The following is a 14,301-nucleotide window of genomic DNA, read 5'->3' on the forward strand; positions in this document are numbered from 1 at the left end:
TAATAATTTATATTATTATTATTATGAGAAAAATATATATTTCAAATATATGTATATTTTTCAGTAAAAAAAAAATTATAAACTGCATATTTTATTACAATAGGCAGCATGGCACTTGCATAAAGTAAACTTTTTGTGCACAAGCATCAACAAATAATTTAACAAACAACAACTAATCACTGTAATTAAGAGAAATATTGTTCCCTTCAGTCATCGCTTAAGACATTTGGACAGAATACAACATCAATGCAGCTGAAAGATACTTCATATAAAACTTGTAAAAATACACAATTTAATTTTTAGCTGAAGTATTTGCAAAGCACTTCTTCAATCTATTTGCAATGAGTATTTCATTAAACTGACACAGTCCAAACATTTCTTTAAAAAAAACATAAGCTCAGAAACTTGTAAATCTGACACGGCTATTAAAGTTTACAATCTCTGTCATTAACAAATAATCTGAACTGCATTCGTCAAATTTTGTTCAAATGTAGCTATATTGTAAAGTTCAAATAATGTTTCTTCAAAATAACAAATAAAATTCTCATTTAGAGCTTTTATCCCCATAAAATGATTGGTCAGAATAACAAATAACTGCTGTAATTGGGAAGAAAAAGGGTTATTCAACCAAATACTGTATTATTAAATTGTAGTTGAATAAATTTGATTTGCTGGAGTTGACAAAACAAAAAATAGAATTAATGCCATCAGTATTATACAAAATATAACAACAAATATAAGTAATAAAAGCTCTACATCAGTTTCTATATCATTTTAACCATGTATTTCAATACTGCATTCGTTTTCGCGCCATATAAGCGTTCGTTACTTGACTCATAACGACCAGCGCGCAAACAACCGGACAGAGAACTGCCAGATACCACACGTACCCGCTCACAGCACCGCTAAACCACGTCGAACACAGCCCAAGAAACAAACTGAAACTGCCCAGCAGATAGGTGAGTAAACCTGAGGTGGCGTGGTATCGCTTCAGTTTAGCCAGAGTCCAGTTTTTGGCTAGTTTTGGATACAGAAGCGGAAGTCCAGCGACCGCCTGAAACACGACGACCGCGACCGTTACCACACCGATTAAACCGTGCCAGGACGTGAAGTGCGGCTTGTCGTTGAGGCTTTTGTTGTAAAATATGGCGAAAAGGCCCAAAGTGGCACAGAAAACACACAAACATTGTAGAATCCAATGCAGGCGGCCTTTAGTTTTGTGTTTTAACTTGCTGACGGGAGATGAGTGAGGGTTGAAGAGCAGGATGGCTTCGGTCATCAAAAAGGAGAACTGGAAAAGGTGAGAAAAAAATTACTTAATAAATTTTTTACTTGTGGAGCGTTCAAACTGATTAAAAATAAAGGTCTATGTGAAGTTTAGCTTCCTGTACTCACAGAAAGAGTCATCAAGAATGGATGCCATGAGAACAGACCTGTGAAAATCAAACAGCAAGTGTAAATCTTTAAATATTTATGGATAAGAACATTCAAAATAAATTTCGTTTATTAACACATATATTGTTTATCATTATTAAAGTATATTTTACCATTTTTAATCATAAAAATGTAAAAATATTTGAGCCTGGAGTCAAAATTATTGAAAAATCAAGATACTTAGACATTTTGTAAATTTACCTCCTGTAAATGTAAAACTCTACTTTGATTAGTCGATCGTGTGCACAGCTAATAACCTAATTTGGACAACTTTACTGAAAATTTTAAACGGTTAAATTTTCAGTAGTTGTATCTATTGACCATTAAAAAACAAGCATCAATGGAAAACCATAGATCAGAAGATATTCAGAAGATGCTTTTTCCAAAAAAGTTGACCTTTTGTCTGATTCTATATAAGCCAGTGTCACATCAATTTGTTATTAATAAGTAAAACACTCATATGTAAAACTTAAATTTCACTGTATTAACAGTAATTAATTTATGTACATTCTTTTTTATTTTATTTACATGTTATTTAACATTTTTGATACAATTTATTGTCTGTTTTACAGTATTATGTAAAATATATCTGAACTCTTATTCTATCAGGTTTAGCAAAGTTGTCAATTAAAAAATATATTATATATATTTTATATTTTGTTGTTGAATAAAATGTAATAAATGTATACTATACACTCATATATTTATTAGTAATTTTTTTGTTAAAATTACACCATTTGCTAAAAAATAATTGTAAAATATAAACATTCTGAATACATATAAACCATTTATAATTGTTTTTGTTTTAAAACATTTAAGTTTTATACACAAACACAAATATAAAATAATTCATCATCGTATTAATATGTATATTACAAATAATATTAAAAATATTTTAGCACAGTACTGGTTATTAGTTTATTTATATAACATCACAAAACATGGACAGATGCTCCACAGTAAACACAGTGTTGTTTTAAAATATAATGCAACAAACAGTGTTGCTCATTGTTTTTATCGTGGACTCACTGGACGAGGGTCTGGCGAGAGCAGTGATGAAGCCGGTGAACAGCGCGCACAGCACATGCGTGAAGATCCCGCACACAGTCCTGCTGTAGCGGTACAGTTTGGGCTCCGATTCGTGATGGACTGACATATTTCCACTGGCTTTATATAAAATATACTCGGTTAATATACATTTATATTTATAGTCAGATCAGCTACTCTAAACTATGTCGCACATCCATTTGTGCTGCTCAGTAGTGTTTCATTCAAAGTTTCCGGTTACAAATCAGCTTGTCAGGATAAAAGTCTCTCTTTTTTTGGATTAACAAAAATTTGATGTTGGAAATAAAATAAGCATGACGTGTTTTAATTCGTAAATTATATAATACGATTACTGTAAAGTAATACATTTTTTCATTAATTACAAATTTATAAAAATTGTAATTTATTGTTTAGTCAATATAAAATAGCTATGGCATGCAATAGCGGTTACTTTTATTTTGGAAATAATTGTAATTTCTTACAGATTGCCTCTGTTTAAAAAACCATTTGCTCATGCTGACGTGGATTTGATGTTTACATTCTTTTTATTATTATTTTTTTTAATTTAACATTATCAATTTATTAACTCAAACGGGGAACAAAAACAATATATACACACTTCCAATCACATTTACATTCTACAGTGCAGACACACATTTTAATACATAACATTAAAAAGAAAGAAAAAAATGAAGGGTGGTTACACCAAAAAATTATTTATTAAATAAAAATAAAATAAAATGTAAAATACGGCCATAGTTTTGTATAATTCCTCTGTAGCCTTATTTACTTTTAATATTACTTTTAACGACTCTCAATATGTTTTACATTCATTTTTTTAATTCAAGCAATTAATCAAGGGTTTACTGTTATTCCATTTACTTTTGTGTGTATAATGTTTATCTATAATAATAACAATGTTTAACATCAATGACATTTTTTGGGAAAACCATCTGCATAAACCACAACCTTAATCAAGTTTAGGGATGGAATGTCAGTCTCTATATTGTTTCAGGCTCTTCTGAACAAAAAAAAAATCACAAGGGTCCACCTCAAATTTCATTTTTTATTATTATTTTTATATTTGTTTTGGTAAAATTTCTGCTGCTGGATACTTTGATGTTTATTCATGTGATTTTATCTTTTGACATGCAGGGATGAGAATATAATTTATTTATTAATTTATTTTATTTATTTTTAATATCAGAAATTATAATTTTTTCTGTTATCATGCATCTGTTTTGAGAGTAAACATTTATTTATTTTTATTGTTGGTCTTTGTCTGTGCTAAACTGCAGATGTCAGTTTTGTCTATAAAAGTAAGTATTGTTTTTGTACAATAGTATTTCCTCTATACATAAAAGTATGTTGTTTTTGTTTTTTCATGTTATAAATAATAATTTTTTTAATTATTGATATAAAATTTATATCAAAAATATGTATTTATTTTGATAATTATCCTTGTAAAAGATTAACAAAAATAAGGTTGTTGTATATAGACCATTTTGATGGATGTAAACAAAAACAAGGGTCCCAACGTCTTTCCTGTTTTACATTTTTAATTTCTATAGTTTTCGAGAATCGAAAAAGAGCCACATGCTATTGTAGCTGTTTTAACATTAAGTTATGATTGAATTGACTCTGGTTACAGTTAGGAAATGGTTTGATAACAAGCAGGAAATGTTCATGGGCCAATCACATGACCTCATTGAAATGGTCTATACTAAAGGTTAAAGTAATGTAGTTGTTACTTAATAATTAAACATGATTTTGTTATATTGATTAACATTTCCGCAATCCAATATATTTTATGAAAAATTATATCTCCTCTAACTCATCTTGTCACTGACCCAAGCATAAGCTGCTCAGACAGTTTATATTCTCGAATAAGCAAACATTATCCTGAGTCAAAGTTCTAGATTTGCCCCTAATATAGTGACAGTCATATATCAGGGAGAACAGCAGGGTTTGTTGAGGGAAATGTCATGAAATGAGTCAGTTAATTGGGGAATCCAATGACCGTAACAAAACCAGACATTCACAACCAATTACTGCTCTCTGTCTCTGTCCTGTGACCCGCTGGCACTCGTCCAGTTCGAACAGAGGACACAAACCATCTTATCTCCTTCTGTGAGGCTCCCAGACCTCCCTTCCTGACCATACAAGACATCCGCTATCAGAGAAAACAGAGAAATACAGTATAGTGTCAAGCCCATGGACTTCTGCCAACTCCTAAGCAAGTAGGTGCAATGGGTTTCTGTGGAGTCATTGAAACTGATCTACCATGTTGTGATTTTGTTAAAACATTTCCAACACTGATGAATTATTTTCACAGTATTCATAATAAGTACTAAAACTCAATCTTCACCTCACACAAAACTAACATGTCTTCAGAATACTTCAATCATTCATCACGCAACCCTACAGAATTACACTATAACTTGATATTTTTGTTCCACTGAGGCAAGGGCAGATTTAATGATTTGTGGGGTTTAAGCAATTCCATCTTAAAGTCCTGAAATGCACCCTTTTAACTGTTATTTAATATTTATATTGCTGTTTGTTTTTATATATATATATATATATATATATATATATATATATATATATATATATATATATATATATATATATATATATATATATATATCACTCAATCCTCTTTTTGAAATTTAAAATTAATGCACTCTCTATATTTTAAATTATTAGTTTTCTTAAAATAAGTTTACAGCTAAAAATAATAAATATGTATATATTTATAAATTTGACTGCTGGACTACTCCATGATGGATTTTTTATTTAGTATTTTTATTATTAATACATTATTATAATAATATTATAATAGATTGTCTATTAAATGATATTTAATTACGTTAAAATTGTATTTGTTTAACTCTCACCATACAAAATATGTTAGAAGACAATGTTATAGTTTATATATTTATACTTATAGATATTCATTGGGGGCTCCCAGATTTCCTGAGGCCCTTAGCGGTCGCTCACCTCGCCTATTTTTTTAAATTCGCCCCTGTAATGCTGAGTATGCGTTCACATTAAAAGGATAGTTTACCCAAAAATGATCTCTTCCTCAAGTTGTTCCAAACCTTAATGAATTTCTTTTTTATGTTGAACACAGAAGATATCTTGAAAAAAGTTCAAAACATGTAACCATCGACTTGTATACGGAAAAACAAATGCCATGAAAGTCAATGGTTACAGGTTTCCATCTTCTTTTGTGTTCAACGGACGAAACTCATAAAGGTTTGGAAGGTAAGTATGAGTAAATGATGATTTTCAGATATGTGAACTGCCCCTTTAAGAATGAGTTTAATTTTAAACAGGTCATTGTAAATAGACCCACAGGCGGGGATTGAGAATATAAAACCCGGGGGTCCACCACATGCTCAGCAAATGAAGTCTGCTCTCCGTTCGCTCCTCAAAGTAGGACAGATCGCGCCGGATTAAGCGTTAATCTGAGTCTTCTGCGCATGCGCATGAACGCGCGCTACAAGCGGACAAGGTGCGCGTTCGAAGAAGAAACGAACCGAGCCGGTTTCGAGCAGCGACAACGCGAATGAAGCCCACGGAGTACCGAAACCTTGAGGAATTCATCTTTCTGCCAGCGGAGGACTGTTTTCAGTTTAGTTTTGAGCGTAATGGAAGATGTTTGGGCACTTTTGCGCAATCCCTCATGTTATCGCCTCACAGACACGCGTCGCGCGCGCAGATTACGCTTAATTTGAGCGGATTTGAGGAAACAGACGCGTTTACTGTCAGTCGAGGCTCTACTGAAGACTGAAAGTGGCTTGTTTGGGTTTAAGGTAGGTTGGTTCATCTATAATAAGACATTCCTATACCAGTAAGTAAAACTATGATCTGACTTTATCCAACAATTTATACTATATAAACTGTACTTTCTAAAGATTGTGATATTTTATATTTCATTTGCTACTTAATTATTCTATGTCTATAATCATTCAATCCACCTATAAATGTTTACTCTTTGTTTTACATAATCAACACTACATTTTCACATCAATGTTTTTATTTATGCGTTTGCTATTGTTAAAATATGATTTAATTCTTTTATGTTTCATATTATTTTGTGTGTATAATTCTGTTGTTTTGTATGTTTATGCATTGATGTTCTATGTGCTGTAACATCTAGGCCTAATAATAGGTTTACTGGTAATTATTTAGTTTGGATAAAACACTGAATCACTTTATTTATTAGGTATACATTTACAAATTTGAATATGCATGTATTTATTATTTATTATACATATGTTTGTGAAACTATTTATTAATAATTATTTATTATTAAAATAACTTATTGTTCAGAATTATTTACCAGAGTCAAAATCACATATATTTTCACAATTAATCTGTCAGGCTATTCTGTTCTCCTCTATTGTATTCAATTTTTAATCTATTTCATTATGCTCTGCATTGACATTACTTCATTGATCTCTTATTAATAAAGAGTTATGATGAACAATTAATCTTAAAGGGGCAAACTCTATTCAGTTTCTGATTTTCACTGTGTTTATTTGTATATTTTATATATTATGTGTGTATTTATTTGCTGTGTTTATGTGACCCAGTTTACATCTTTTTTCTATTCTGGCATGTTTGGGCCTTTGGGTTTCTCAGGATTAGGACAGTGGCCAAAAGAGGTGCCCTACAACAGAAACGGCCCAAAACACCCTTGAGTGAATTTTGCTTCTCACGCATACTGATCAGCTCCCATATAGGTGCTGTTGTAAAGGACAGATCGGTTTGCACAAGCTCACTGGAATGTAAATCTGTAGTCTGTGGACTTTGTGTTGGATGTTTGAAGAAGAGGTTACCCTGTATAGACTAAATATTTCATTTGGCTTTACAAATATCAAGGGTCTCTGTTCTAGTAAAAATAGAAACAAATGCATTATAATATTAATTATAAAATAATATATAATATTTATAATAAATATAATGTAAGTTTAATATATAGTAGTAAACTGCATTAATGGAATCTGCTGAAGAGCAGAAAGATTATAACTGTCCACATTTGTTGTAATCATACAGAACACACCATAATCTAATGTAATCTCTGATTTTTCTCAGATTGACCCAGATGCTACTGAAAACTGTCAATCAAGAAGGAAACTCTTGAAGCAATAAAAACATCATCTCTGTTATATGAAGACTGTCAGATCCACACAGTGATCCATGTTTGTGGATATGCAAACACATCAGAACGAGACGCTAAATTTATCAGCTTGCTTTGGAGTAAACAGCGTTGCTTTAAAACACTCCACAGTCATAAATCATCTCCAGCCCTAACCATGGTCCACTGAGCCATGCCGTTCATCCTCCCACGATCCCAAAATGGCAAAATGTGAGCTCATCGAGTTGCAGGACTTGACTCCGAATGACCGTATTGAGCTGGCACCCCCTAGTGTCCCTCCACCCACCGTGGTGCCCACTCTGGACAGGTGGAGCAGAGGGAAGGTGGTGCGCATGGTGGGCGAGCGCGTGCGCCTGGAGGACCCCGATTGGCTGACGTGTAAACCAGGACGAGGACATGACTTTCAGCCCTGCAGCCAGACACAGCTGAGCTGGTGTGACCTGTGTGGAGAGTTCATCTGGGGCCTGTACAGACAGAGCCTCCGCTGCACACGTGAGTCACCCATTCTTCAGAGACCTTCCTAGATGAGAAGGGTATAAACAGGTTAGAGTCAGCTCCAAGTGGGCTTTGAAAAACACATTTATTTAATAGTCCAAACTATTGTGTTTATGTCTACACCTACCTCAACCTTAAAGCCAACCTCACAGTAACCTGTTGTGTTATATTAACGTCCACTACACCTTCATCAACCCTAAACCCAACCTCACAGTAACCTGTTGTGTTTTATTAACGTCCACGACACCTACATCAACCCTTAACCCAACCTCACAGTAACCTGTAGTGTTTTATTAACTTCTACTACACCTTCACCAACCCTTAACCCAACCTCACAGTAACCTGTAGTGTTTTATTAACGTCTACTACACCTTCACCAACCCTTAACCCAACCTCACAGTAACCGGTTGTGTTTTATTGATGTCTACTACACTTTCACCAACCCATAACCCAACCTCACAGTAACCTGTTGTGATTTATTAACGTCTACTACACCTACGCCAATTTTAAACCCAGCCTACCTGCAGCGTAAATCCCTCCTACTTGAAGGTCTTCCAGCTGCAGTGATACCTACTTGGGTCTATATGAGTCTGTCAAGACCAGCCGGCACTCAGAGACCACAAGCACATCAGAGAGAGGATGTTTACTCAGGGAAACAGACAGTTTACACTGTGCCGTGTGTTAAGGGGAGATTGTGTGGGTGTGTGTTGTAAATACTGGTTGTTTGTTGAGAAATCGAATCAGTCGTTGAACTTTGTGCACAGTTATTCATGAAAGCCTTGCAAATAAATAATAACAAAAATAAATAAATACTATAAATAGGATAGAATGAGAAGAGCAAATGAAAAAAAAAATGCATGACCTCATAACTAATTAAATATTTGCTTAGCAACCACCCAAAACACATTTACAACCATATAGAATAGTAACCACATAGAACCCAGACAGTCTGCACTTACAGATCTCTGCAGATTTTTTAGCCTGTCATTTCTCTGTTGAGTATATTTATTTACCTATGTAAATGTGTGTAAATATGTATACAGTCAGCTTTTATAATAATTTCTGTAATATTATTAAATAATATGCAGATGTTTAGATGATTTATGTAGAGTGTAGTTTGTGAAGTGATATTTTCTGTCTTTTAGTAGACATTTTATGAGAGACTTAATTAGATTTGCATCATAAACTCTAAATAAAATTAAAAAGTTAATATTTTTTATTTCGCATATTATGTTTTTAGTTACTCTACTCTCAAATTCCATTACACCTAAATCCACAATTTTTTTTAATTCTGTGCAAAAATTGCAAAAACAGAATGTGGATTCTGTTTGGCCTTTATAATGATTAAGAACACCTTAACAACCATCAAGTTCACAACCACACGGCTACCTTAAATCTGCAAGCTTGGCAACTACCAAGAGTTCCCTAAAAACAGCCTACAATGCCATATCAACCACCAAGGCTACCTCAACAACTTAATCAAGGTTTGAAAATAAACACAGTATGACTTTTTTCATTGAATTATCCAAAAACCACACCGCCTGATACGCCTTGCTTTTTTGCTGTTGCGATCTGTACGCCTGCAGTTAAAAAAAAGTGAAATCTGAGCGAAAAAATCATGCTACATCAATCACGTCTTTTTATATCATCCAATCAAATGAAAGCAGAGATGAGGCTTTCATTGAGGTGACATTAGTGTTTCTGTTGTCAAGATCAGTGGTCCTCAACCACCGGTCCACAGTATTCAATTGGCTGCGCAAGAAATCATTAATTATTTCAGTTTTATTTATTACCTGAACCATCTTTTATTTTGAAAATATTACATTTAGAAAACTGACCGTATTATCTCAGTCACTTGAGTTAGCTGGGTAAACTTAACCCACAAGCAGCAAAATGAGTCAGAAACAGACATCTTTGGAAAGTTTCTTTGGGAAGAGAAATGGCCCAGTGAAGGACCCACAAACTGCCAAGGAATAGATACGCAACCCATTTGTCAACAAATCAGGTAAATCCAGCATGTCTGTACAAGAAGATCAATAGCTGGCTTTCTCAAAAGATGGTAGCCTTTTGGGGGTCTTTCGCATATTGCGTCTTTTTGAGAGTTTACGCAATTTCGTTTTTTCCAATTGAGGTGCCCTGCTCTCACCTTTCAGACGCACCCAGTTGAATGAATGCCGTCAATGCATCGCGAGTCACGAGACAAGAACTGACCAATCGGCTTTATACCATGCATGGATATACACATTTTGGTAGACAAATTATCTCAGACAAACACAGAACACCTAGACACCGCAGTGCTTTGTAATTTTAATTTGGTAATAAAACTTGTATCAGAGTTGCTGCAATGTTATCCTCTGAGAAAACAGTTGTTGGTCGCCTAGCAATTTACGAAAACCCCCATCCCCCGGTCCGCAGTAAAATTGTCAATCGTTGATCAGTCCGCGGCGATAAAAAGGTTGGGGACCACTGGTCAAGATGACTATGGAGATGATGGTACACCTTTCACTCTTTAAAGCAAATGCTCTCTGTCTGTTCATTCTTTATTGTTTAGCAGTTTCTGCTAATATTACAATTATAACAATATCAACAGCAGCGCTCGCACACAATATGCAGCTGAAGACCACAACTCCCATGATTCCACACTCTCTAGCGGTGAAAACTACATATTGTGCCTTTAAAATGCCCAGATTATCAGACCTGAGACAAACAGAACCCATGATTATTCATTATCACCAGCAGGTGGCGCTATAGAATAATTCATTGTGCCCTGGTCTCTGTCATACACTCAATTTATGACCTAAAACAACAGAGCTTTGATCTCCATCTGTAAAAATAAAGAACTGTCTTGAACACTGTTCTTGTGCTTTTGCTTTGTGTCTCCTCAGACTGTAACTACACTTGTCACTACCGCTGTCAACCCTTCATTCAGCTGGACTGCAGCTCCAACACCGACACTATCTGCGAACAATCAAACTACAGCGAGGACACCATCGAGACAGACACCAATGTGGTGAGAAAACAAGCACTGGAAAGGACAGATAGCCATGATGTTAATCAGAGAGGAGGTTGTACGATTCAGTTCAGCAGCCATATGCCACCAGCACTGATTTTATTACCGTTCACAATTTACGACAGAGCCTTGGAGGAGAGGTTGCCTGGCAACCACACAATAAAACAGCTGCTCACTTTTTAATTTAAGCCTACAAATGTTAAGACATTAAAATAAAAGCATATTTTCGAACTAAATTCATGTACTGGGAGATGCATGGATTGTTTATTTTAGTGTATAAACAGCAGTCGTTGAAGCTCATAATGAAAGAGGATCTGCCATTGATGTCCCTATAATTGAGTGAGGGTTTGATCAAGTGAAAGTGATCTGGGGGAGATGGACGGGCTGACAGATGGCTAAATGAACTAATCACAAGTCAATGGCCCTTCATAATGGAGCTTTTACTTGATTACAAATGTTCAAATCATCTTAAACTCTCAATCTGGTCATTTCACATGTACATGTCAGCCTTTCTGATACATCTAATCCTTTTAGGTACACATGATGTTGCCCAGCGCAGATCATATGAAACATTTATATATGTATATAATCTCCAGAGACGCTGAAGTCCATTGTGCACTGCAGGGAACAGCTTTTGTATCATAACATATTTGTATTTTAATTCATATATATATATATATATATATATATATATATATATATATATATATATATATATATATATATATATATATATATATATATATATACATATATACAGTTTGTTTTTGTTTGGCAGTTTAGTAATAGTGACAAATTATTATTATACCTAATATAATTTACATGTATAACTAAATAGTTTTTCAATGGTGCTTACATTATAATGACAAGTGTGATAATACACAATAGTTACACTTTATATACATATACATAACATTATTACATAACATTTTTAAAGCTATAAACCAAAAAAATAATCATTCCTATTTTATTAATGTATGTTTTATGTTTGTAATAGAATATTTTGTATTACATGAATAGTGATATTTTAAAAATGAACTTTATATTACTATTTAGAATGATCTTATTTAAATGCATATTTAATTAACTTTTTGTAATGTTTTATTTTATCATAGTGAATGTATATAATAGTATGAATGATTTAAAATGGATATTCTCACTTGCTATTATTTGCTTATGGTGTTTATGGTGGTTTATAAATGTAGTTATTAATATTTCTAATGTAATCATTTTATAATTATTATACTATTATGTGTATATGTAATTATATTTGTATTTTTTCCAACCCAAAATACTGAAAGCGACATTAAATATGCATTTATTGTGTTTCAGAAATCAGTATGTATGGCATGTATTGTTCTGCTGGGCTCGGGGGAGGGGTCAGGATTGAATGGAGGGCGGAGCCTGCGCACTAAATTCGACTAGAGGAGGGCGAGGTTTAAGCGGAAAGGTGGGGTTTCAAATCACGCCCAATAACGGTTTCTTCCCGGTTGCACGAGGTCCGTCAGAGAGCCACATCATCCCGGTCAGAAACCGCGGAACAGAGGAAACTCCAGTACTGTTGCGGTTTCGCTTGGTTTTTAGTGTGAAAATGACGGACTGCGAGTGGTTTGACATGACGTGGGGCAGCAGCGCGAGCAGCGGTTACTGCAGCCAGAGCGACTCTGACGAGCACGAGCTTGAGCTCTTCTATACCGCGCGCACGTCTCTGAGGAAGAGCAGAAAGTGCAGAGATAAAGTAAGACAGCCGTTAACTATCCGTGAAAATATTATATTATCTATATATGTATGCTATTTTGATGTTTTGGAGGTAGTTTTGCGATTTTAGAGTGCAGTCTGTGGAACATGAGAGGGAAACCGCTGTAACGGAAATCCTCTGTTCGGCGTGGCAACAATGCGTGTGCGCGTGCGTGTTTATTTTTAAATGATGCTTACATGTACTTTCAGTTTTAAAAAATCTAATTAATACAGTGATAACAAACTATTTCTCTTTTAAAGCTATTCATATATTATATTTATTCAACACTTCATATTTATTGTAACTTTCTTAATGTAATGTTTAAAAGAGAGAGGACTAGTGTGTGTGTGTGTGTGTGTGTGTGTGTGTGTGTGTGTGTGTGTGTGTGTGTGTGTGTGTGTGAGCGTGTGTGTGTGTGTAAAGGGGGGTTTCCTCTTCGGATGATGTCATACCGAGTAGCACTCAACGTGATTAATAAGTCAAAGCATTTGCGCAGTCACAAATTCAGTATACAGAAGTGGATGTTAACTAAAACGTAATTACTAATCATAAAGACCGCAGTTTTATTCAAATGTAAGAGTGCACCAGATTTATTGTTTATTTGTATGACTTGAATAAAACATTAATTTATAAGCTGTGTTGTTTTAGCTTCACAGATGGATTTTATTAACTATTTGATTTTTTGTATGTGTCGGTATGTGTGTGTGTGTGTGTGTGTGTGTGTGTGTGTGTGTGTGTGTGTGTGTGTGTGTGTGTGTGTGTGTGGAAAGTGAGTTCAAAATCTTACTAGTTTTTGTTTTATTTCAGTCAACATTTCTGGTTATAGTTAAAAAGCTACAGTAACCCTGGTTTGGAGTTTTATTAGACACAACAGTAATATACCTACATTATTATTACTGAACATTATCTTACGTATTTATTATGCATGAGTACAGTAAATTATTTATTTAAATATTCATTAATATTTAGTTAAAGAGTCATTCGAAGTATTTATTATTCATGTATTGTTAAATATTCAATAACTACTTAAAGCAACCTGTATGTCTGTAATAATTTTAGACAATTTAAAATAGTATTACCATTATTAGTAGGTCAACATTTAAAACTATATATATATATATATATATATAAGTGACACCGTTATTAATGTTAGTTAATGTTAATTTCAACATGAAATGAATTTTAAAATGAGTTTATACATATATTTAATATACCTGAACCAACGGTATTTAGCAAAGATTAACATTTAATAAACATTAAACAATATATTTATAAAAACATTGTTGGTCAGCATTAGCTTAGTCGTTAACTAATGCAACCTATAGTGAATTATACAAAAAAAAAAATCAAACCAATCACTTTGGTGTTTTTCAAGTTACATATTTTTCTGAAGTTTTTACAATGTGA

The 14,301-nt window shown here is 33.7% G+C and overlaps 2 protein-coding genes across 8 annotated transcripts in view; one reads left to right on the forward strand and one right to left on the reverse strand.

Moving 5' to 3' along the window:
• Window positions 1–269: 269 nt before the first annotated feature.
• Window positions 270–2,698, reverse strand: cyb561d2 (cytochrome b561 family, member D2). The gene is given in 3 exon segments (NM_001006102.1): window positions 270–1,291; window positions 1,396–1,433; window positions 2,464–2,698. Coding segments are annotated over 3 exon segments (669 nt in total). The 5' UTR covers window positions 2,591–2,698; the 3' UTR covers window positions 270–787.
• rassf1 (Ras association domain family member 1) overlaps window positions 842–14,301 on the forward strand; it is an 18,558-nt gene continuing 5,098 nt past the window's right edge. The window contains exons 1-4 of one of the 7 annotated variants that reach the window (XM_017353113.4): window positions 842–1,300; window positions 4,576–4,721; window positions 7,588–8,143; window positions 11,032–11,156. In XM_017353113.4, coding sequence (XP_017208602.1) covers window positions 7,852–8,143; window positions 11,032–11,156 — 417 coding nt within the window. In that variant the 5' untranslated portion in view covers window positions 842–1,300; window positions 4,576–4,721; window positions 7,588–7,851. Of the gene's footprint in view, window positions 1,301–4,575; window positions 4,722–5,958; window positions 6,303–7,587; window positions 8,144–11,031; window positions 11,157–12,221; window positions 12,895–14,301 lie in introns of those variants that run through there. The other 6 variants (XM_073936449.1, XM_073936448.1, XM_073936447.1 and 3 more) reach the window with 6 other exon arrangements.

This window comes from Danio rerio, chromosome 22, assembly GCF_049306965.1.
Source record: "Danio rerio strain Tuebingen ecotype United States chromosome 22, GRCz12tu, whole genome shotgun sequence".
NCBI classification, from domain to species: domain Eukaryota; kingdom Metazoa; phylum Chordata; class Actinopteri; order Cypriniformes; family Danionidae; genus Danio; species Danio rerio.